Source organism: Venturia canescens, chromosome 5 (assembly GCF_019457755.1).
Source record: "Venturia canescens isolate UGA chromosome 5, ASM1945775v1, whole genome shotgun sequence".
Taxonomy (NCBI): Eukaryota; Metazoa; Arthropoda; class Insecta; order Hymenoptera; family Ichneumonidae; genus Venturia; species Venturia canescens.
In genome coordinates this window covers 8,068,898-8,092,019 of record NC_057425.1, presented here as the reverse complement: position 1 = coordinate 8,092,019, position 23,122 = coordinate 8,068,898, and the positions used below count along the sequence as shown (strand labels likewise).

The 23,122-nt window shown below is 41.4% G+C and overlaps 1 protein-coding gene and 1 long non-coding RNA gene across 2 annotated transcripts in view; one reads left to right on the top strand and one right to left on the bottom strand.

Moving 5' to 3' along the window:
- Positions 1-4,776, top strand: part of LOC122410675 (uncharacterized) — a 108,407-nt gene extending 103,631 nt beyond the window's left edge. Inside the window, exons 2-4 of the long non-coding RNA XR_006260998.1 lie at positions 3,957-4,223; positions 4,327-4,386; positions 4,478-4,776. This is a non-coding gene — a long non-coding RNA (uncharacterized lncRNA). The remainder of the gene's footprint in view (positions 1-3,956; positions 4,224-4,326; positions 4,387-4,477) is intronic.
- A 2,043-nt stretch (positions 4,777-6,819) lies between these two features.
- On the bottom strand, positions 6,820-9,910 carry LOC122410866 (uncharacterized). The gene is made up of 5 exons (XM_043419316.1): positions 9,877-9,910; positions 9,138-9,221; positions 7,519-7,713; positions 7,142-7,405; positions 6,820-7,011 (listed from the first exon to the last, which is right to left on the bottom strand). Exons 2-5 carry the CDS (start codon positions 9,183-9,185, stop codon positions 6,820-6,822), a joined length of 699 nt encoding a protein of 232 aa, XP_043275251.1. The 5' UTR covers positions 9,186-9,221; positions 9,877-9,910.
- Positions 9,911-23,122: the final 13,212 nt, after the last annotated feature.

The window sequence follows — 23,122 nt, the reverse complement described above, 5'->3', positions numbered from 1 at the left end:
ACTGGTATTTGTCAAATAATGAGCTGCATTTTTTCACCGATTTTATTGCACCACGTCTCATTTTGTTCCTTGACTGATCGTCTACAAATCCACCACGATTTTTTTTTAAATTTAATCGCTTCACTGTCGCATCTAATTGTTCATTAAGCGAAAAAATTTTTTATTTAAAATTGAATGAGTTCTTTGAAAAATTGTGAACTTAGTCTAAAAGAGTTTTGAAAATTTGGCACTCGTTTGGCTAGCATGCAGCACAGTAGTTAGCTTAAAAACAAAAAAAATTTAATCCACCATAGTTCTGTTCAACCAAACTGCATTTTGATCGACGAACATTTCGATTTTCGTTGTATCGTTCAACTTTTTACTAATTTCTCAAAGGCTTCGAGAGCTCTTGAGAAAGTGATGCACTTTCATGTGAAATAGTTGGATAATTTATTAAATTTCATGTCCTCATCTGAGAACTCTTAGTTAATTCGACTCGCTTCAATATTCTTGGTAGAGTGTGTAGTAGAAAATGAATGAAGAAAAATATAAAGAAAACTAGTGGAGCGGAAGATGGCTGAAAAGGAGAAAAGCCAGATAGGGGATTGCCCTCGATTCGAGGATATAAAAGTTCCTGTCTTTCTTGCCCTCTCTCTCTCTCTCTTTTCTCGATCTCTTTTCCACCTTTATTCTCGAACCCGGAGAGATAAATTTCCGGTTTTAAAGTCGATAGCTTTTGTTTTTTCGTGTGTCTTCGTAAAAATATACTTTGGTGATTTAGACGGTTATTTACTCAAGTTATAGTTCACTGCAGTTTTTATAGACTCAGCAAACTTTCGTCCGCTCGTGAAATCGTACCAACTTCTCCGCAGCAATGAGAGAAGTATTGAAACGAGGATTATTTTTCCTCTAAATATTATGCTAGTCGAATCACATACGCACATAAATTTCATCCAATTCGAGTGTAATTTCATTCGATATTTCATCACGAATTTATATAAATTACTCTCACGTTCGAGCGATTACGAACTTTCCAATAAATTTCAATAATTCGGTAACCCTTGAAGCCAATCGATTAATATTTAAATCAGCGACTCCCGGACCCCTCAATTTTCATTATTTTATTTTTTCTTCATAAAAATCATACGAATGAATTTTTTCTCCTGCCGAATTGAATAATTCAATGAATTTTTCCAGTACCAGATCGATACTCCTTCCCAGCATCCACTCATTTTCTTTTCAACCGAGAATTTCATCGCGGATTGAGAAACTCACGGGAATATGCGAGGCAGAAAAATTCCTCGGTCCAAATTTTCCATCTCAGATGTACGCGGTATTCGATGAAACGCGCAAAAAAAGCCTTTGGGCGGTCACGGATCTCGGTGAAATTTAAATAAAAATGCGACCCGAGCCACTGGTTTTGTGTGTTCTCCGGAAAAAATATTTCATATATATACAGCGACGAGCATGTACAGGCGACAGGAAAATAAAACAAGTTGTTCCTATGGGTATTTCACCATTTCGCGTACTATTTCAGCTTGCTATTTCTTACTGCTCCGAGAATAGATCGGGATTCCGTTTGATTCTATCGAGATATAGTATTCGTACAGCGAGAAACTACACAGAAGATTCCAGATCACGTTTTCCCTCCTTATCCACTTCCTTCCTTCTTTATTCGCATCCCTACGTTCCGTCGTGCACACGCATGGGTTTTCCGATGTATGAAAAACCAAAATCTCTTTCCAAATCCATGGAATACGAAGTGAACTCAAAAGCTTGTACCGAAAATTGGTCAAATCAGCTCCGACGCTCCCTTAATTCACTTCCCCTACAGACCGAGGACGCAAATTCTTTCTACAATTGCAAATCGGAAGTTAGAAAATCCTATCAATACCAGAAACAATCGTAAAGTGAGTAATTAAAATGACAAACGTGCTTTGAATCTTTGAAAATGTGTCTTTTATACCTGATTAGATAACTCAATTTCGTGCAGAACTTCACTGGCTCATTTTTCGTCCCACTTTATCTTAGATTCGTTCATGAGGGGAATCGAGGTCGCCTAAGGATTTAAGGAAGGGATGATATTTTTAGTGGGGCGAAGCATTCCGGTTCGTACATGGCTATATTTAAATGTGTATATAAGTACGTCACTTCCTCGAGCGGATGGAATAACATGTTCCGGCAGAAAGTATATAACTGTAAGAAACAAAAGCCCTTTTTACGATCCTTCTCGGAAGATTCTCTCCCTCTTTGGGCGAAAAAGTTCCTCGGTGTGTACCGTACACAGGAAGTTTCTTCATACTTTGTATAACGAGGTGGAGAGAGCGAGGGAGCTGGAAAAAGAGAGAAGGAGGGAGGGAGGGAGGGAGAGGGATGGCTGTCTCTCGCGCAGCGATTTTGAATTAGTTTTCTGTGCTGAAGAAAGGGAAGACAAGCCTCTTTAAAGGAATATACGTATACAGAGCTATCCGTATAAACACAGTAGAAAAGTTTGGGCAAAAACTAAAAACTAGAGGAGAGTCGTGAATGGAGTTTTGCAGTTTTCTCTTCAGCTGAATACATAGCACGCTCGGTACACGAAGACAACAGCTCTTCTTATTTTGTCACCCTGAAAATAGTATCCGCCGCATTTTCTCAATCCTCCAACGAAACTTATTCTGCAGAGATTTGTACTCGAAGATAAGCCGGTAAGGAAGAATTTTTACCTCGATTTTTATCCAACAAAACTTTCAGCCCCTCAAATAATGCTGTGTAAACGTATGTGAATCGTAAATTGTTTTTCCATCGAAATGCCGCGTTGTATGCGTGATAAAGCGGGGACAAAGGAGATTCCAGTGGTCGAGACCGATTATCCTGGTGACTGTGCCAACGGGTATTGTAATGCTTCAGGAAATTTAATAATTTCACGAAATTTTGTGAATCTTGAGTGAAAGCCTCGCGAATCCGAGCAGTTTACACGAAATTTGTTAATTACGAAAAGAGTTTCATTTCCGTTGATTCTGAAAGGGAGGAAATAAAAAAATTGAAGTAGTTGGCTGAAAAGGGAAGGCTCTTAAAAACGGTTTTGGCATCCGTCTGGTTGTTGAGTCTGCTAATGATTTGCTAACGAGGTATACGTGCCCGTCCGGTTTTTACCGGTAAGACAGCTGCGAGACGGAAACCGGAAGTAACTTTTGCGAAGATAGAAGAGGAAATAGAGTCAAAGAAAATGAGAGTGAGGGAGGAAGATAGAGAGAGAGAGCTCACGAAGATTCGTCGCTCGAGGAATTTAAGAGGAAATCCTTTCCGTGGCCCTTGAGAGACTCCGAGAAACAGCCGGAAGCTTCCAGCCCAGTTTTCTCTCACCTCCTCCCTTCCCCTTCGCTCCACCGTTCAACGACTATCCTCATTCTACTTTCACCGAGAGCACCGCCAGCGACGATAGTCTCTTCGAAAATTCCACTCTGTTTTTCGTTTTGGCGCGTTTCGCGGACCTCATTGTCCCCCGAGTACAAACCAAACTTGGCAGCGCCTATCCGAAGACGTCGTGTACCTCTGCGAACACATCGACGACGGGTTTGTTGCCAAATTAGCCACTTTCCGACTAGTCGTTATTTTGTTTACTTGAAAAACATGCGATAAAACCTTCCAAACCTTGTTCAAACGTTGAGGGAGTTTTTAGAGAAAAGAAAAAGCCAAAAAAATTTGGAAAAATTACGATTCAAATCATCTGCTTCCGGTGGATGATAATTTATTCATGAAAATTACAAATTAACGAAAAACATGAACTAATTACACGGTTTTCGGGGCTGGCCTCACTTCACAAACTTTTTCCGTAAATCTCAAAGTTTCAGTAAATCCCCGCGGTTAGACCGTCGAAAATGTGACTCGAACTTTGCCACGCTGTCATCGGCTCCGTTTGAGTCGCCGCATCCCGAAATTTTTTTACGGCCTTATTTTTCATCGATCTAAAGCAGTTGTCCCACAATCTTTTACAGATCGCTTTAACGCTGTAGCGGATTAAGGCCCAAATCACGGCGATGATGATGGAAAAACCGACGTACAACCAGGGGTCGACGGAGTCGTTCATGATCCAGACAGGGAACAACGATCCTTTCAAGTTTTTCTCAGTGACTTCGGAACCCGAATCGCTGCCGGTGAGAAAATGGCGCCTCGATGTAGCTCTTCCTGGAGTCAGGTCGTGTTAGCGGAAATGAAGAGTTCAGGGCGATCGATGGCCCTCGTGTTGCCCTTTTTTCGAGCAGGTAAGGAAAGTCGATATTTGTAACGAGACGACCGCAGAACCACGATTGAGAAGTTTAGAGGAGCGAGACTTCCGAGAATCTGATTGTCCAATTGTATCCCTAGGACCGGTGGGCTCTTGATTTTTTGGCGGATCAAAGGCGTCGGAGAACCGAAGCAATACGAGTTCGTATGACGATGAGATAAACGAACATGCAGTCATCAGTGACGAATTAATCGATAACGATAATTGCTTTGCACTCATTCTTTGTTCCAGTTTTCGAGCTGAGTAAGTAACGTTCAAGCTCAGCTCAAATGTCAATGTTCTGTCGTATGCAATCAATGGAATAAGAAAAGCCTATATTCGGTTGCCGAGCATCAGTAGATCCGAGGCCGATAAACACGACATCGATGGGATTGAAGACAAATATTTGGAACTGCCAAAGCTATAATTTATCACGTTTCATCGATTAGATTGTAGAACAATATTTCTGAAAAAGCATTTAGATAAAACTCTTGACGATTGAAGATTGTATGGAGTAAAACTCGAATGAGTCATTTTTAGTTAAATGAGAAGGGTCGAAAGATTGTTTTTTCAATTTTATTCTCACTCGCACAACTTCAATTATTTTTTTCGAATTTGAATTCCGATTCCTCGTAACCCATCGACGAGGGATTGAGAAGTTTTTTATAAAGTTCTCGCAGATGTTTTGATGCGTTTGTACAGTCAGAAATTCCAAAAAAGAGAACAAAATTGGTGAATTGATGGTCCCCATCATTGCTAGGTGAAAAGAAATGATTGAAGTGCTCGGTTATTGTCAAAATGAGGAATTTCGGAGTGTTCCATCGTCGAGGATTTTCGATCTCCAACGCAAATATCTAGATAATCGCGCGAATATTTCGCAGGCTCTGAAAAAAATATACAAATATTCGTGAGTGATATAGCGACGCGTTGGAGTTTGAGGAAAATCTGCTTCGTGACTCATTAAAAACTGTTTAAATATGAGTTAGCATTGGATTCCTTCAATCGAGCGGTTGATTGAAAAGCAACGAGTCGAGGAATGCGTGCACGCGACATATCTCGAGTGTAAATTGATGGCGAATTAATGGAGCCGTTTTCGTACGATAACTCGTAGAAACTCTCACTCAAGAATAGCGAAGAGAAGAGAGAGAAAGAGAGAGAAATCGGATGTTGAAGCATGAAATCGGTAATGAATGCACGCGCTCGTACGACAAGAAAGCTTAATTGGTTCGTTTCTCATGACGAAACATACGCGAAAGTCTCGAACGAGGAGCACACTTCACCGAAAACCATCCCCGAAAATACGGAGCTCATTGTGTGTTTGATGAAACTGAGGAAAAAAGACTTTTGCCATTTGAAAAATTCAGATTTCATTGGGAACGGAATCCAAGTAGTTCTATACCAAATTTTTCAACTCGGTTCGTCGTACTGGCAAAAAAAGGATCAACGAATAGCCCAAGGGAAGGAAAATCAATGCAAAAGGAAGAGACCGCGAGGATGAATGATTTGACGGTGAATTTATCACATTGCTCCAAATCTACAAATTCGTCGACAATATTTCTCCCTCGAGGATGATCGCGGTTGAACGTTGTGTCAGCAAGCACCCCGCCACATTCGATTATACAATATCTCGATTCCCGTCCATCAAAAAAACGTCACTTCACATATCCATCCGTCCGGGCAACGAAACGTTCGTTCAATCGCTTTTTGTACACTCATATTAATTTGTGTATTCGCTATTCTAAGAGAAAAATTGAATCGACTCTGACTCATTTTTCTAGAAAAATTATTTTCTTGTTGCAATCTTTGAAGCGCAGGATTTTTTCGAAATTCTATAAATTCGGAGAATTCTTGAATTTAATACTTTGACTATTTTGCACGTTTTTTTGTTTTTTTTTTTTTTTTTAAATTCGATGTAAACGGCAATCCATTATTATTATAACACTCAACTGTTTGGTTGACAATTGACGTATTTCGTGTGATCCTGGGTGGACACTCTTTTCCACTGTGCCACCAAACTTGAGGACCGGACAGCACTTCACCGGTATTTATATTTATATAAATTACGCAATTTTCAAACGAATGGAAAAATCTTGCTGAACACTCCAGTCGAAATTTTTTCTTCCAAGCATCCTAAGCTTGTGCAAAGTTTTTTTGGACTTGATTGAAATAACGCTCTTCAAACATCTTGAAACTTGCTCTGCGATTCGCTGAATTTCGCTGGGCTTTTCATCCCTACCGCTGAGAATCGTTTTGTAAAGACATTCGACAGTTAAAGGCCGACGAATTAAATGAAAATTATGTTAATTGAATGATAACGGAGTTGGAAAAAATCACCTGAATAACGGAGAATATTCACGAAGGAAATGCCAATGGAATTAAAAATTCATTGTACTTCTCGGTCAAATACAAATTTTTCGAGTAACTGTGAATATTCGGCGACAGAACGACACCGAATTGGAAAACGAATGTAATATTTTTCACTGAAAAAGAATTCTTCGAATAATTAGCAGTGCATTTAGGCTAAATTACGAATTTTTTATTACTTGACAATACCAATGAATCTGATAATTTAATGGCCTAAGACATTAATCGGTCTAAGAGATGACCAACGCACACTCCGTATGCTTAAAAACAATGTTTTCTTTTTCGATGAAGTCACCGTACAAGGGACTCTTATACACGGCATTTACAATGCTGGATCTGCCAGTTGCTTGCATAAAATCATCAAAATCTTCAAGGGTGTGTATGATGAACCAGTAAAAAATGCTTTTTACGACTTCACTGTCCTGAAAAAAAACATCGAATGCTGTAAGCTAATTGGTCAATTTTTAAATTTCACGGCCAAATTTCCAGGGCAATTTTGACTCAATGAAAAGCACTGAAAACCATTTTGTAGGAGAATTTATTATTACTCACATCAACACAATCAGATTCCGATTCATGACAAAAACGTACGGTAGCTTTAAACTGCCTCAGAGCTTTTATCTTTTCGTAGGCTATCCCGTGGATTCGTTCCACCGGATTGGCCACCTTGTCCATTGCACTTTTGATACAGGAACTCAAATTTCCCAATAATTTTATTCCCGCCTCGTGATAATCAGAACGCCATTTTCTGCATTTATCTTCTTCAATTGACTCCTCTTTCGTAGTGTTCATCGACCTTCGAATAGTGAGAAACGTCTGCGAAAGAGAATCAGCAAAAGAAGTAATCATAATTATCAAAATGACGATTCGCAGCAGTGACTGGAATCTAATGATCATCAGGCAATTTTCTGAGACAAACTTTTCCTTACGTTGTTAACTTTAACCGATATGTTTTGTGTAAACTCTTTAGTAACTTCCAATTGGATTCGATTACTTTCTTGACTCCGATGTTTCACTCGTTCTTTGAATACCTTGAAGCCTTCGTTTATGATCGTGATTGAATAATTGATCAGACGAATAACAGTGTCATGATCTGGATTTTTCAAATCGGCAGCCATTCCCTGCTACATCGTAAAACACAGCGAAATACTTCGAATGAGAAAATCATTGAGCAGCAAACGAATTGAGCGATTTCTCATTACTACGATTTTGAATATGGAGACTGATCAAATTAGCTTGAAAATGAGTTTTTAAATAAGGTCATCTGGTAATCGAATTAACAAAGAGATTTCAATTTAAAAATTTGTATACAGTAATGTATAACTAAAAAATATCCTGTCAACATTTTAAGCCCCGAGGATACTTTGTTCGTGAGAAAAAAATTGAAAGGGATTCTCCAGAATGAAATTTGCAGACATTGACGAACTTCCATAAGTGATAGAAAAATATCTGAAGCATATGCTACAGCTTCGTTAAATCCACTCAATACTTATAAAGTTCGCAATTAATGATTTTTTTTCACGAAAAATGATGATTATTGGGAGCTTAACGCATATGTTACTTTTATGATGGCAACGTTGCATCCACTCGGCTTTTTGAAACCGGAATCTACGTTTTTCGATCGACACAATTCACACTAGGGACTTCCAATAATATATGGAAGACGGGTGAGAAAATATTGATGTAGGGTAATATGGGGCAAAATGGACACTGTGCCCGTTTTGCCACGTGTCCATTTTGAACGTGTACATAGAGTTGAATTCCGGGGCAAAATGGACTTTCCCGAAACTGAAATTTCATAAAATGCATAAAATTTTTTTTTCGGTTCCAAATCGTGTCCTGACTATATATCATAGTAAATTGTTGAATTCCACAGTGACATCCCCAAAAAATTCAAGAGTTTCAGAGCAAAATAGATCCCAAACTACTTTCTCACTATCTATTCGCTTTTTTAACGTATTTTTAAAAACCACAATAGTAATCAAGGTACGAATAAGGAAAGAAGATTTTTTATTCATTTTTTTACAAAAATCGCACTCATAGCTGACATCTTCGTCTTCAACACTTGTACACAAGGCGTGTGCCCATTTTTTGCATGTTACACAGTAAATCCAATCTTCAGAGGATAACGATTGTAACCCTTCGCAAAAAATGCAACAAACGTCTTCAAAAGACGAGGACTTGGCTGTCTTGGTGAGCTTTTTTTTGTCTCCTAAACTGTTACATTTCGAAAAATGTCGATTTTTCGATTTTTATGCCTCTACGGGGCCGTGTCCGTTTTGTCCCGAAATTTTTTTTTTTTACGAAATTCGGGAAACACGGACTGGGCATCAATTTTGGGACTCAAAAATAGTTGAAAGACCATATGCTCATCAATGAAACTTGCTTAAATCCTTAAGTGTCCATTTTGCCCCATATTACCCTATAATTAACATAAACTTGTTTTTTCTTCTACATTTCTACCATTTTTCAATTATACTAATTTTTCCTTTGACTGACTCGGTACCAGATGAACTTCTTTAAAAAAAAAACGATCGAGCTCACTTACCGAAGCGATGAGAACGGAAGCCCAGAGAATTATTACGAATCTTGACATTTCGACGATCCTTCTTTTTCCGTAATTGAATCGAGACTAAAATTAAAAACGTGAATTACAACTCGATTCCGATGTGGACAAATTTGACGACACGCTAATTGCCGTGAATTTCTGTTGAAAATAGGAAAGAAGCGATAGCGCTACCACGTTTTCCTTGATCGATGATAAGATAAAATTTAACAAACGAATTCTTCAACAGATGTTTTCTATCAGAAGACTTGGAAAAATGGCAAACATTTGAAGAGCAAGAAACTCATCTTTTATTCACCTTGTATCCCATTGCGAGCCCTCACCCCCCACGATGCTACACAATCATTACAATATTATAAACTTTCAGACGAATTTGTTCGATTTTAATACCATGGCATATTTATTTGAATCAAAAACACTGTGGTTGAATCAATGGAATCTTCTCAAAAAAATCAACAACCGTTTTTCTCACTGTACCTTAATGTGGTTTCTGAGCAACAAAAACTGATTGGAAATCGTTAAGTTCGCAAAAATCTTGATAAAAATAGTAAAAAGTGAGAAAACTTATCAATGTCTTCACCAATTGATTGAAATTACGGCCTGGAGCAGAAATCGTGGCCCACAAAAGAGTGATTCGCAAACTAAAGTAAATTAGAGTTGAGAAATGTATCGTAGCACGTACCCAATGCATGGATACTTAGTGCTCGAAAGTAGGAGTTACCTTAAAATTAAGAAGTTTCGGTACACTCCATACAATTTTGTCATGCTAAGCCATGTTAAGAACATAAAAATATTCAAAAAGTTCAGAATTTTATAAAATTTGGTGGACATATTCTTTAGTACCAATTTCGACAACACATTTTTTTTTTTTAGATTTTTCTTCTACACCGTTATCGAGTAATTGAACTCGAAAGATCACGTGTATGAGAATAGCGTTTCAATATATATAATAAGTATACATTCCGGGCATAAGAACTTTGCTTTAATGCTTCATTACTCGATAACTATGTAGAAGAAAATTTCGAAAAAAATTGAGCTTTTGCACGTTATGTTGAAGAACATTATCACCAAGTTTTATAAATTTATTAACACTTGTCAACAGGTATCGAAACTCTTTAAACTGTGGAAGATCCCCCTGTTGCTCACCGGCACTCTATCGGGAATGTTCAAACAGAACTATCGACAGCTGTTCCTTGATTCTCCTCGTCGCGACAGGTGACACGTGCAGCTACTACTACCAGCCCATCTACGTATTCCATACCGATAAAAGTTAGCTCTCACATTTATAATCGTTAAAATATAATCATAATAACTTCTCGCCGCGGTTTCATTGCAAAATCATTAGCAAGTTGTTCTCGAATTCGGATTTCGTGGATTACTCAAAAATGATTCATTTCAATGCTGGCGATGAGCATCGATTTAAGGGGGGCTTGATTTAAAAAGTCAAAAAAATCGATTCTTTTCGGGAATGTTTTTGGATAGACTGAAATGACCCACCATAGCGAACTTTTCGGTATAGTTTCAAGAATATTCCAAGAGCATAAAAACATTTTTTTAATGTGAGAAATACTAATTTATATACATGGTTTATGCGTGAAGTCTGATTCTCAAAGTTTCTCAGCTGCCTACAATGTGGAGATCGTAATTATTGCCTGCAACAAAAATTCCAATTTTTTTTTCCATTTTCGTATATTTTCCTTCCATGTGAGCCTATAAAAACTCGAAAAAATTGCGAAATTTTATATTTACAGTACGTCGAAGTGATATCCTTTTTTTCAAACTCGCTAAAAATATAAAATTTCGCAATTTTTTCGAGTTTTTATAGGTTCGTATGAAAGAAAAATATATAAAAACGGAAAAAATTTTTGAATTTTTGTTGCAGACCATAATTACGATCTCCACATTGTACGCCGCTGGGAAACTTCGAGAATCGACTTCACGCATAAACCATGAACAAATTAGTATTTCTCACATTAAAAAAATGTTTCTGCACTTTTGAAATATCTTTGAAACTATGCCGAAAAGTTCGCAAAATTTTGAAAAATAAATCAATCCTTAGGTCGACCATCGGGCCGAGATTCGGCGGACCCAGGGGACAAGTAAACCAGCAAGTTATCTGTCAAGAATTCTCACAGTAGGCGAACCCAAAAAAAAAAATTGACACAAAGTTCTCGAAACATGAGTGAAAAATCGTGGAAAACCACTGCCGATAACTGAGCTAAAAAGTAGCACAAAAAATAAAAATAGTAACTTCGCATTATCGATCGTAATTGGCTTGCTTTCACGGATTTTCTTGCTCTGTTCGTGGTGATATATTTATGGGAATGGGACCACGCATGGAGAGCCGAGGTCATAAATTCAGTCGGACATTGACGGGACTCGTGGAACGAAGTTAACGGAAAGCGGCGTGTGCAATGGACGCAGCGAGTGCTGCAGGCAATGTACGTTCGTGTACACATTGGATTGGCGAGAGACCTCTATTAATGATATGCTGACGAATTTGGGGCTTCGAGCACGAGTGTCCGAGCCAATCAGTGTTCTCAACAGCGCGAGTTCGATCGCGACACGCGGGCATACAAGTACGATCATATTGCTCTACGAATATCCGCTGAGATTGGGCGAATAAAAGATCGTCAAGGACTACAAAAGCTGGAGAAATTCCTGCCCATTTGCGACGTTCGCCAGTGATTCGTCTTCGAATGAAAATTCAGTTGAATCATCGCGTTCGATGCGTTCTAAGCTTAGACATTTAAGCTGTTCATCGATCACGATTATGAGCTCTCACTGGTCAAATTCCTCAATGAGAATCAGATAAATGAGTGACCGGCGAGGCTGAGATCGAATTGTAATCAAATTCTCGATACACGAGGATAAATGGTGAGAGGAGTATTGGAAATTGGTGCATCGATCGCTGCCGGAAGAGTATTTGGAACGCGGAGGGTCAACACGATATTTGATAGCACGTGGTACGAGCCAGCGTTACTGCTGCACGTCACCCCGGACATTCCTGCATGCCATTTCTCTTGTTTCTCTCCTTCATGAGCCCATTTGTGGACGCAGCAAGCTCTTTCCATCGTCCGGTTCCCATCGGAAATTATTACCATCGGGACACGCGAAGCCACTGCTCTCATTCGTGAGATTCATCCTGGAAACGCATATGAATTTGAATCCGGAAGAGCAACGCGACGAATATTAGTGAAGAAACGATTTTTCTCGAACCTGCTGCTGCCCACAAATTTCAGACAGAACCCCAGCAAGGATTATAAAAACTTGCAATTTTCTGAAGGCTCACTCTGTGCAGCGCGGTCCTCAGCTTCGATAATCGGATGAGAAACTGTTGAATTTAATTTATCTGAAAACCTCGGCAATTCAGTGATTTCCAAAGGCAAAAGTTTTTCTTTCCAATCGATTGCGAAACTCGATTGATAAATGAAGCAACGAGAACTCTTTTGTCGGTCGCTGACGGCTGGATTTTTGCATGTCGTTCTTACTGCAGTACGAAAAGGATTTCCGTGTCACAGTTGAGCTTTCCCATGGGAGAAGCAAAGTTGAGTCTAAAGATAGTCGAAGAAAGAAAGAAAGAGAAAAATAAACAAACGGAGAGGAAGACGGAGGAAAGAACAGATAAAAAAAATTGGAAAGAGCAACTGTAAAATAAATCTACAGGACAAATGTACAGCGTATAGAAAGAAAGCAGCAGCAGGAGCACTGTGTCACCAGATACCTTCATTCGTTGGCGCGTGCCAGCAGCAGAGACCCTCGAAAGAAATATAAGCAGACGATCTTGGCTCGGAAGGCGAGGGAAGAAAAATGCAGAATTTCTCGTTACACGAGCCATGCATGTCAGTTAGTAAAAATAAAAAAGTTGAACACCCCATTAAAATGCTAGCGAGCCACAGGAGAGGGGGAACTTTGCAAAATTTATCGGGCAATCTTGCCTAGGAATATTTACGAGCCACCGAGGATGGAAAGGGTGCACCACAGAGTTCGCTATGTTTCGAGGTGGTTCATCCGTGAACGACTCAACAGAGAGAAAGTGAGAGAGAGAGAGACAGAGGCTAACAAACAAAAGGCTTGAAGCAGCATAAATCGGCCCGTTAAATCGCTCTCCCTGCGCCATTTTGTTTGTTATCCATCGATACATCGTATGCCGAGGAAGTTGCTGTACCGATCCTCCGCTCCAAAGCTACCAAACTACCTCGAAATAAATGCTGTATACTTGACCTCATAAAAGTTTTCCACGATCGCGCTCTCAGCTCGGCTCCTTCATATGTATCGGCCACATTGCTTGCACATGTACATAATACACCTTGCTTTATATCGATGTGCAGGAAACTTGCGGGGATCGCGCTCCGTTCCAGAGTTAATTCGATTCGAACGATTCCTTCACCGAATACTTTCGATCCTTGTGCTGGCTTCTTGGCTTAGCCCCTTGAGATGCGCGCTTCCTGTACAGGCTCGTCCCAAAGTCCTGATTGCACGGGATCGAGTCGTCAAATAATGGTGGGATTTTTAAGGGAGAATAATGGGTAGGGTTCGATATGTCAAATAACCAAATTGTAGAAAGGTCGATATTTCGAAATTTTTTAAGTTGTCGTATCAGATTAGAGAAAAACGAGCAATTCGAAACTCTCGTTTCCGATTGACTACTTAGCAGATTACGTATTTGACTGAAGATTCCTTCTTTGAAATTTACTCGAAAATATATATTTCCATGGTTTTTATTTCGAATGCAATTTTAACAGACCATACGAATGTCAAAAGTTCATATTTTCGAATTCAAAATGGAGAGCAGTTGTTTTGTAGACAGAACAGAATGTAGAGTAGCAAAAAATCGAAAGTGAATTTTTCTATGAAACTTAGATATGCAGAATAACGATGACCCGAAAAAGCGAAAGTCAAAATGGCGATGTTTGAAATTCGAGATCACCAGTCTGAGTAAATGAATGAATGCGACGCGTGTATTTGGAGTTTCGCTGCGTTTTTTTATTTTGATCAGTCAACTTTCCAACGTTTCCGCCATTTTGACTGTTCGACTTTTCGGTCTTTCAGTATTTCATCCTCAGTAATATTTGGTCGTTCGTTATTATATTTTCGAAATTGTGAGAGTATTCGCAATATTGCTGACTGTAATAATTTATCAATCGAAAGAGCGATAGTCGAATTTTCGGAAAACCGACATTTTAGTCGTCGTTCTATGGGCAATCGTTAAATTCTATTTTCGATATAAACGTGCATCGAACCTTGAACTTTTTATACTTGATTTATTTTCGACATTCAAAGCTCTAGTCGAATTAATCTGTCTCCATAATATCATTCAAAGTTTATAAGCTCGAGATTTTAGCTGTTCGAAATTTTAGTCATCCCAACACTCAATCCCCACCCCATTCGGAGGCTCTTGATGCACGACATGAAACAATGACGAAAAGATTTTTCTTGGCCGAACGATTCATCTGCGACTTTGACTGGCTGCGAGTTTTAAAAGACCCTATACAAATTGGCTAACAACTCCAGCGTCGTGGTGGCGGAGTCTCTTCATTCCGCTCCAGCTAATCCCGATAACGCGGCTGCCTTCATATCGTACAAACCATTTTTGTACGACGGGCATGTGTTTCTTGGAGCGTGCACACATGCGGACGTCGCGATTAAACTTTCCTCGGGGTTTACCTCAATCTTCTTCTTCTTCTTCTTCTTCTTCTCAATCGTATTAGGAAATAACCGCTCGAACGGTATTGCGGGATGAAAATGTTTTTAATAAAAATGAGATAAAACGCGGAATGATCGAAGCGCTCACACGGCGGCTGCTATCGAACCGATTTTCCACGCTTCAACAAAACTCCTTCAACGCAGATCGTTAAAAATCGTTAAAAATGATTTTCAGCCCGAAAATGCGAAGCAGGCGGTTCGGGAGAGATTGAAGTTTGGCGATCCGCTGAAGCGCCATCCAGCGCGCGAAGGAACAGAAGGTAACCCGTGCGCGCGGTGTACACGAGCAATAATATTACGTGATACCTTGCGCAGAGAAGATTCGTCCAAGCTTTTCGCCCGTCAAAGAACCCGAGAGAACTGTTCGACTCGAAGCAATAACGCGGGACGCGGCTTCCCTCGGGGCAAGAATATCTTGGAAACCTCATACTTGCCGAGCGTTGCTGTACAACCACTATACTTTCGCCCTCTGTTTCCACTCGCTGCTTCCCCTCTCGAGAGCTTCCGATTCGAGAATATCGTCGAGCGAGACACGAGGCCCGATCCTCTCGCGTAATATCAATAGCGGAGATTTCAACATCGCCGAATCAGACACGTGTCGATCCTGCCAGATGTTTTCATCCTCGAAGAAATATCGCGAGGGTAAAAAGCGGCAGGAAGCCTTCGCAACGAGGTCCTCGGGGAGCTTTACTTTCCCGAGTTTTTTTGGAAAAACTCAAAATTTTATGAGCTCCCACCTAATAGCGGATCGTCGAGAGCTTCCTACGCTGTGAGCGTACACCGCCGTGAAATTGAGCTCGTCGAGTCTAAATTCAAAATCGACGAAAATAGGAGTTCCAGGGGCCGCCGAGACAATGGGAAGAGAATCGTAAGAACTTTGCCGGGAAAAATAGGAGAAGGAAAGCAGCGGTTGTTGCTCGAGCTCTGTGTAGCTGTGCGAGCAAGCCCCGTCTAACTCGACTATGATACTTTTTCTTACTCCGTGGGAAAATTTATCTCACGTAAGAATTTTCATATTCGATATTCCCCCCGAAGTTTGTGATCGGCGTGGTGAGACTGGAAAATGTTAAATTCTATCGAGCAAGCTCGGCGAGTCGCGACTTTAGCCTGAGAAATTTCCGGTCCCAGCCTCGGGCATCTGCCGATCGTTCCAAACGGTGCGGACAATTTTTTGACAGAGCCACACGCGGTGACGAAGTTAAATCGAGGAAAAAAAGTTGGTGGAATTCGATGAAAATGGGACACTTTTTTTCGAAATTCGCCCACTCGCTCCTCGAGATTTAACGATCCAGGGAATTTGGGAATCTTCCGAATGAATCGAATTAAAATTCGAGTGCTCCATACCCTGCGTCACCGTCACTATTTTAGCGGCAGATGAGGCGACGAGGTTGCGACTCGGAGAGCCCGGAGGAGCAGCCTCGCGACCTGGGGCGTCGATCGATGTAATCGTTTTCCGCATAGGTAATATCGAGCGTCTGATCCGCTAAGTTATTTCAATGTAAAATCGAGAACGCGTTTACGTTCTTACGTCGAGCGCACTCGCCTCCGCGCCACGATAAACATAAATTGTACGCTCCGTCGAATCTTTCGCGAGCATTAGAGAGAGAGAGAGAGAGAGAGAGAGTCGTCGAGAAAGGGGCAGAGGGATGAAGGGAAAGTAGAAAAAGAGAGGCGCCGAGAATGTCGGCCGATACCGGAGCCATTCAGCCTGAAATTCCTCGCCCGATATCGCGCTCCCGTACGCCGGCGAAAGGGAAAAATACATTTTTTTATTCTCCTTTGCCGATTAGACGCGTCGATGTTATGAATTTTAGATTTTTACGAGCGTCGCGCCGAGAAATTCGTCGCAGTGTTAAAACGGCCTTAAATTCGACGCTTAGAGGGCAGAAATCAAGCGAATCGGATCGAGCGAGTTGGCAAGATCGAAAATGTTTGAAAATTTTCAGCACTCCCAAAGAACCCAAAAAAATTGTGTTTTTTCTCCTCTTCGCGGAAAGTTTTGATAAGAGATCCGTCAAACACGAGGTCTCGTCGTCGAGCATTCATCCATCATTCCGACCCTTTATATCCAACATTTTAATACACGCATATGCAGACAAACACGTCCGTGAAATCGGATCGAATGCACGCATAACCGACAAAAGAGTCAAGCCAAAACGTCGGATCGAGTCTTTTTCGGCGAGTGTTTCGTACCCAATTTTTCCATTCTCACTCGTTTTGTTTTTTCCTCTATATGCACATTCTCCCTTATTTTTTTAAATCCCCGTCAGTTCGCTGGTAGTAGTAACGCCCGGGGATTCCAAACAATGCATCATCCCGTCCAGAGGGCGGGGAGATTCTTTTTCACAAAACACGAAGTTTCATATTTTTATAGGGTTTTCAAATATTTTTCTCTTTTAAATACACTCGTGGAAGCTCGTCGCGCCGTCAATATTCTCTGTGGGAACATGGAAATTCGCGGAAACACATTGAAAGCCCATTAAATTACGAACGACAAGTGCGCCGGGTATCGAAGGCAGCGGAGAGCCCTCTGGAAAATGATCGAGCAGGAAAATAACGAATCTCTCTCGTCAGGATAAAAAAATACTGTCAGAAATAACCCATGCAAGGAAGTGCCCCCGGGATTTTATATTCCAGGAAAATGCTATAAAATAGCAGCACAAGAAACAAGAGATTGAAGCGAAGATACATCAATTACGGGAGTCTGGGCATTTTATTACAAGGATCCTGACACGCCTCCGCGGTCCCTTATATTCTCGGGACTCGTGCGTTCCTCGTATATCCTGCAAACACTTGCGTAATGCCGTACGCATACGCATAATCCATATCCACGTAAAATCTCTTCGTGAACGTGGCCAGATATGAGGAGAAATGTTTTTTGCAGAGGCCCGTTGCCGAAAAGGGCGGTGTTACAGTGGCAGGCGAAAGTTCGATAACAAAGTTGAAAAACCGCGACTGGCAAAGCTCCCTGCTCTGACGCGTCGTGTCTGCGTACCTAGTATACATGCACAGCGGAGTCTCGTCGTTCTCGTCATCCCAAAATATATGGGATAACTTTTAAGCCGCACCACCGACTTACACGAAAAACACGCTATTAAAGTGGTGAATGCGACAAAAGGGCACGAGGCTCCTTGCCCCGAGTGCCCAAACTCGCTCCATTCGCGTCCCTTTGTGCCTCGGGCTTCGATAGATTCGTAGGACCGTGCTCGACGGTTTCACCCGCGCGTATATGCGCAAGCGAAAGTCCGAGCGGGATTAGCGGAGCCATGAAATACGAAGGGAAGAAACCGGCCAGCAAGATGAGCGGGTTAGGGGTGAGTGCATACGCAAAATTTGGACGTTTGATCCTCCGCGGGCGTCAGGCATTCGCGGGGGTTGCCAACAGACGAGGGAACAATAACGCACTCGCCAGTGGCGAGTCTAATCCCTCGCCCTTGGCATCGGCAATCCTACGGACGAGCCTCCACTCCATTGACGCACTCCTACATAAATAAAGCGTGCACGTGTCTGCGTCAGTATTTATCAGTATGCAACATAAACTCGCGTGCCCCGGACCGCTGCTTGACAACTTCGAATTTCCTATCGTAACTCGTAAACCCGCAAAGTCTACTGCGAGTTCATAAGCCCGACTACATAAGCCAAAATGGACCAATTCTCCTGGGGCATTGAGCTGAAATTTTTTTCGTCGGACAATGCAATATGCAAAGGTTTTCGAAATTAACAATTTTTGTGTTGATTTGAGGGGCGTTTAGGTCGCTTCAACTGGACTGCGCTTCCACATCGTTCAGTAGGGCATTACACTTTTTTTTGAGATCGTAATGAACCAGTAGAATTTTTATTTTTATTTTATAACACCGAAAAGTGTCCTGAAAAATATTTTTTATTCATGATTTTGAATTTTCGCGTGAAAACGCCATGCTGTTCCGGTCTGTGACGTGTCACTCCGATGGTAAACAATACGATGGCGAAAAACCAAGTGACAAGATTTTGGAAAATATTGAGTTATTACGTTTATCATTGGTGTCTTGTGCCTGAATGCAATAATACAAGTGTAAAAACGCCACGAAAATTGTGGGCTCGTCACCACCGTCAAGATATTTATCATTGGTGGTATTAGATTTGTACTTTCTGCTATCACAAAGCCGCCTTCCGCGATGCGATTTTAATAAAATAAATGATAAAAGTCCACAAAGGTGATAATAAAGTGTAAAATTTCGAAATAACACAGAGGACGCGATAAAAATCTAGATTGTTTACTATCGGTGACGTCACGTTGGAATCCAGCATGGCGGATGACGTTTCAGACATTTGAAAAACAGATGAAAAAAGAGGATTTTTAAAATTGAGTTATAATGTGCATTTTTACGAATAAATATTGACGTTTCTCGTTTACTCTTTATGAAATCTGTCATAAGCATACATATTTTTATATTTTTTCTTACATGCTGTAAAATATCCTATATTCAATTGAAAAGTGTTTTTGGGCCAGAGTGCTGTGCTGATTGAACGACCATCAAATCAGCAGTTTGAATTGAACAATTTTTTTCATTTTCTTCACACCGTGTACGTGCATAATATATCGAGGAAACTCGAAAAACTTCTTGATCCAATATCTTTTTATACGGCCTCGGAATTAATATTGCGAAAGGAGAAAAAATGTATTGCTGATTGAAATATATTACATCGCGAGAAGGCTCGCTAGATTGAAATATTTAGTAACAAGTCATGAAAAATGAGCACTAAATTCTAAATGAAAGGGGAGGAATCGTAAATCCGAAGATCCCAAAAAATTTGATGTACGATCCCACGATCAGGGAAACGAGCAATGAAAATTCTTGAACTCCGGAAGAAAAGAGCTCGCGTATAGGCGATTGTCCATGATTTCGGAGCTCATACCCCGTCGTATAGCGACAAGGGAAAAGTGTCCCTCGCGATATACGGATCGTGGAAGAGAGCTTACCGCAACGTTACACGAGATGTCTGGACCAGCGAGAAGGGTCGGAATTGTCGAAAATTCATCCACAAACATTCAGCCACGGTGCCTCATTCCCGTCCCAAAACTGGAGCTCGGAGATGGATATTTCCGAATTCCCCACGAAGAGCTCTGCGATACGAAGGCGTCCGGCGTGTCTGTGTGCCAGGACATTGACGAGAGGAGTGCACACGAGGCTGCACCGCAACTTATAGAGCCGAAGGGCGCGGTATATTTTCAGCACAATACTCCTACGCTCGCGAATGTACGTGTGAATGTTGAGAGAGAGAGAGAGAGAGAGAGAGAGAGAGAGAGAGAGAGAGAGAGAGAGAGAGAGAGGCAATGGGGATGAACGAAGGGGCTGCTGTGGTTTTCCATGGTGCGGCTACTTCCATGAAATATTCAACGAGCCTCAGGCACTTCGTCATATAGCTTTGTACGCTGTTACAGAGAGGAGAAAGGTAAAGAGAAAGGAAAGGGCGAGGGAGAAAGGGAGACGGAGAATCATCGACGCAAGCTCTCGCATCCGCCAGACGAATACATTATTCCGGTGTTTTTATCTTTGCTCGTTTTTTTTCTTTCTTCCTTTTGTTTTTCAGCTGTCGAATTTTTCGCTTTTCCTCTCATTCCCATTACTGCGGGAAGCTTTTTTGAAAGTTGGAAAAAATAAAAATGGAAGCCGGTCCTCTTACTCACTTTTCTGGGCTGCGATCCCGAAGAGATGATTCTCGGTGTCCAGGGCGCGGGCAAATACATCGATAAATAGTTGCTGCTTCGTGCACGAGAGCCAAGAGCTCATAAAAGTTTCAAGACCTTCGGACAATGCGCAACATCCATCGGTAGCGAGCCCCAGGTATAAAGGGAAAACGGGGCGGCAAGACCAAATGGGAGGAAACGCACCGAGGGAGGAGACTGAACGTTTCCTGTTCACAGTTTTCACTTTCTTTTTTCACATTTTACTCCTGTTTATCGCTCGTGAGAAACATCCTACGAGCGAGATTTCATCGAGCGATTTTCCGTTGTTCAGATATCGGAAGAGAATCGTTGAAAAGTTTGAGAAACTTTAATATTCCGGGGGTATATAACCTTCAGGAAAATGCACTTTAACGAATATTTGGGGAAAGTTGGCCAGCAGCAGTTTTGCCTAAATTACGAGGTTCCAATGAATGGCAAACTCGCCTTCGGGAAGTTTATATTTTTAACTTCTGCGAGATACATCCGCGCAGAGGCTAACACGAGAACTAATTAAATCAGTGCTTCATTTAGAAAAGTGTTTTCACTAACTTTCCCATCGATTATGGAGCATTTAATATTCACTGGAGCTTCGGGACTCGAATTTTTTTATTAGCTCCAACTATATTTGAGGAAACTCTCGTTTCATGGTTTGCGAAAGTTGACCATTCCCTGAGAATGCACCGAACGAAATCTTCGTTTCTCCTGCGAGCAGTCGAATATCCATAATATTGAAGTTATGGGAGGAAATTTTCAATCAAATGGAACTGCAAATGTGCCCTGCGGACGAGAAATAGTGCGACGGGAGCTCGTTTTCCAAGAAACCAAGCAAATTTCGAAGCGTCGACGAGTGTTTCGAAAACGTCGGGAACCCGCCACTCAACGAGCCGCAAACTTTTCGTTTAATGAGCTCAATTTTCAACAACGCAGAACCCAACTCCGTGCCTCCGGTCAATAGCCAACGGTTACCGCTCGAAATGATGTAACAATTTAGTCATCGCAGCAGTTCGAAGCTCATTCAATTGGTGCTTCATGGAGCATTCAATTAAAATGTAATTGAAATAGAAATGAAATACGCGCGGACCTCGAGGCTCTGCGTGACGAAAGATAAATAGATGTAAAAAGTAATATTTCGATTCGTTAACACGCGGTATGAGAGCGGAGGGAGAAACGAAAAGCTTTTTTTGCTCGCTCAAAGAAAGTAGAATACGCGAGAGAGCGATGCGAGAAATCTCGAGCGAAACATTGAATTCGTTTTATCGCTTTGGGCCCGGTCTTTCACGATTTTCTTGTACGATTCTCTGCTCGGAAAGCGCTGAAGGCAAGAACGAAGGAGAAAGGAGACTGGGATGCTGGGGGGAAATGAGAAGAGAGAGATAAAAAGTCGACACGAGAAGAACTCGGTAGAAGATAATTTTAATGAGATTCTCTCAGCGGCTAGATAATAGGGATGAAGAGTGAAAGAGAGTAAAGAAAATGGACGAAGGAGGATGAGTAGAGGTGGAGAAAAGGAGAACAGAAAGACTGCGAGAGGGCTTCGAATCGTAGCAAGGAAGCAAAAAGACAGAGTTGATAAAGGGAATAAAAAAGCTTTGTGCTGTGACAAGCTGCAAGAGATGAGCTCAACAAGAGAGAGCGAAAGAGTGCGGGGCCGAGGGGCTTGATGCAGAGCCTCTTAAACGTTCGTAGACGGAGGAATAAGCGAAAGTCTAATGACGAAAAAGAAAGAGATCGAATTAAAATAACAATCGCGCGGTGAATGGAGTGTCTCGAAGTGGGAGAAACATAAAGAAAAAATCAAATAAATTGAGGGGAGAGTAAGAGATGAGAGAGAAAAAGAGCTGCGGAGGAAATTCCGAGCGTCTCAGCGCTCTTGAGCCAGTCCGCGCCCACTATCCTTGCCGTAAATAACTCTTTTATCTTCGCGTAAACAAATATACAAAGATAAAAAGAACAGGGAAGAGGGAAACAAATGCATTCCGTATGCACCCCGATGCAATTAAGTATACAGCCATCCGCGGAGAGAAGCTTCCTCCGTACTTTTAGTACCGCTTGTCAAAGCTGATATAACGATATATATACGAGTGCAGTGTAATGCAACCCTCCAGGGGGTGCAAACCGCGAGGGTGGAAAGTGGGCAAGAGATCCTTCAATCTCTATGCGTCTGTCTCTTCGTATGTTTATATTGTTTACAGAGTGAATCAAAAGTTATCGGGGGCATTTGAATTTTGGATAAATCGAATGAGCTTCATCCCAGCACTGTGTCCTCGGGCTCGAGTCGCTTGGGACTGATCGATCGAAATAGCACGAACGACGCGAAGGAAAGAAAAATGAGGGGAGCAAGGAAAATCCCTTTTCTCGAGGACTCGACGATTCAAATGTTTCCCAGAGCGAATTCACAGCTTTTGGCGTCTCCTGTACTGACGTATCGAGTATGTGGCGTGAGACAGAACCCTCGCACCAGTCTCGTTTGCCCACCCTTCGAAGCCAATGGAATAAACGGATTACGCAGCGGGATTGAAACTTTAGAACCCTTCTCTCCTCCTGCTGGCCCCAA

Coding starts and splice junctions, on each gene's coding strand:
- LOC122410866 (XM_043419316.1), bottom strand. CDS start 9,185: ATGTCAAGATTCGTAATAATTCTCTGGGCTTCCGTTCTCATCGCTTCG. Junction 7,714..9,137: donor CTTCCGTTCTCATCGCTTCG/GTAAGTGAGCTC, acceptor TTTACGATGTAG/CAGGGAATGGCTGCCGATTT. Junction 7,012..7,141: donor CGGAATCTGATTGTGTTGAT/GTGAGTAATAAT, acceptor GTTTTTTTTCAG/GACAGTGAAGTCGTAAAAAG.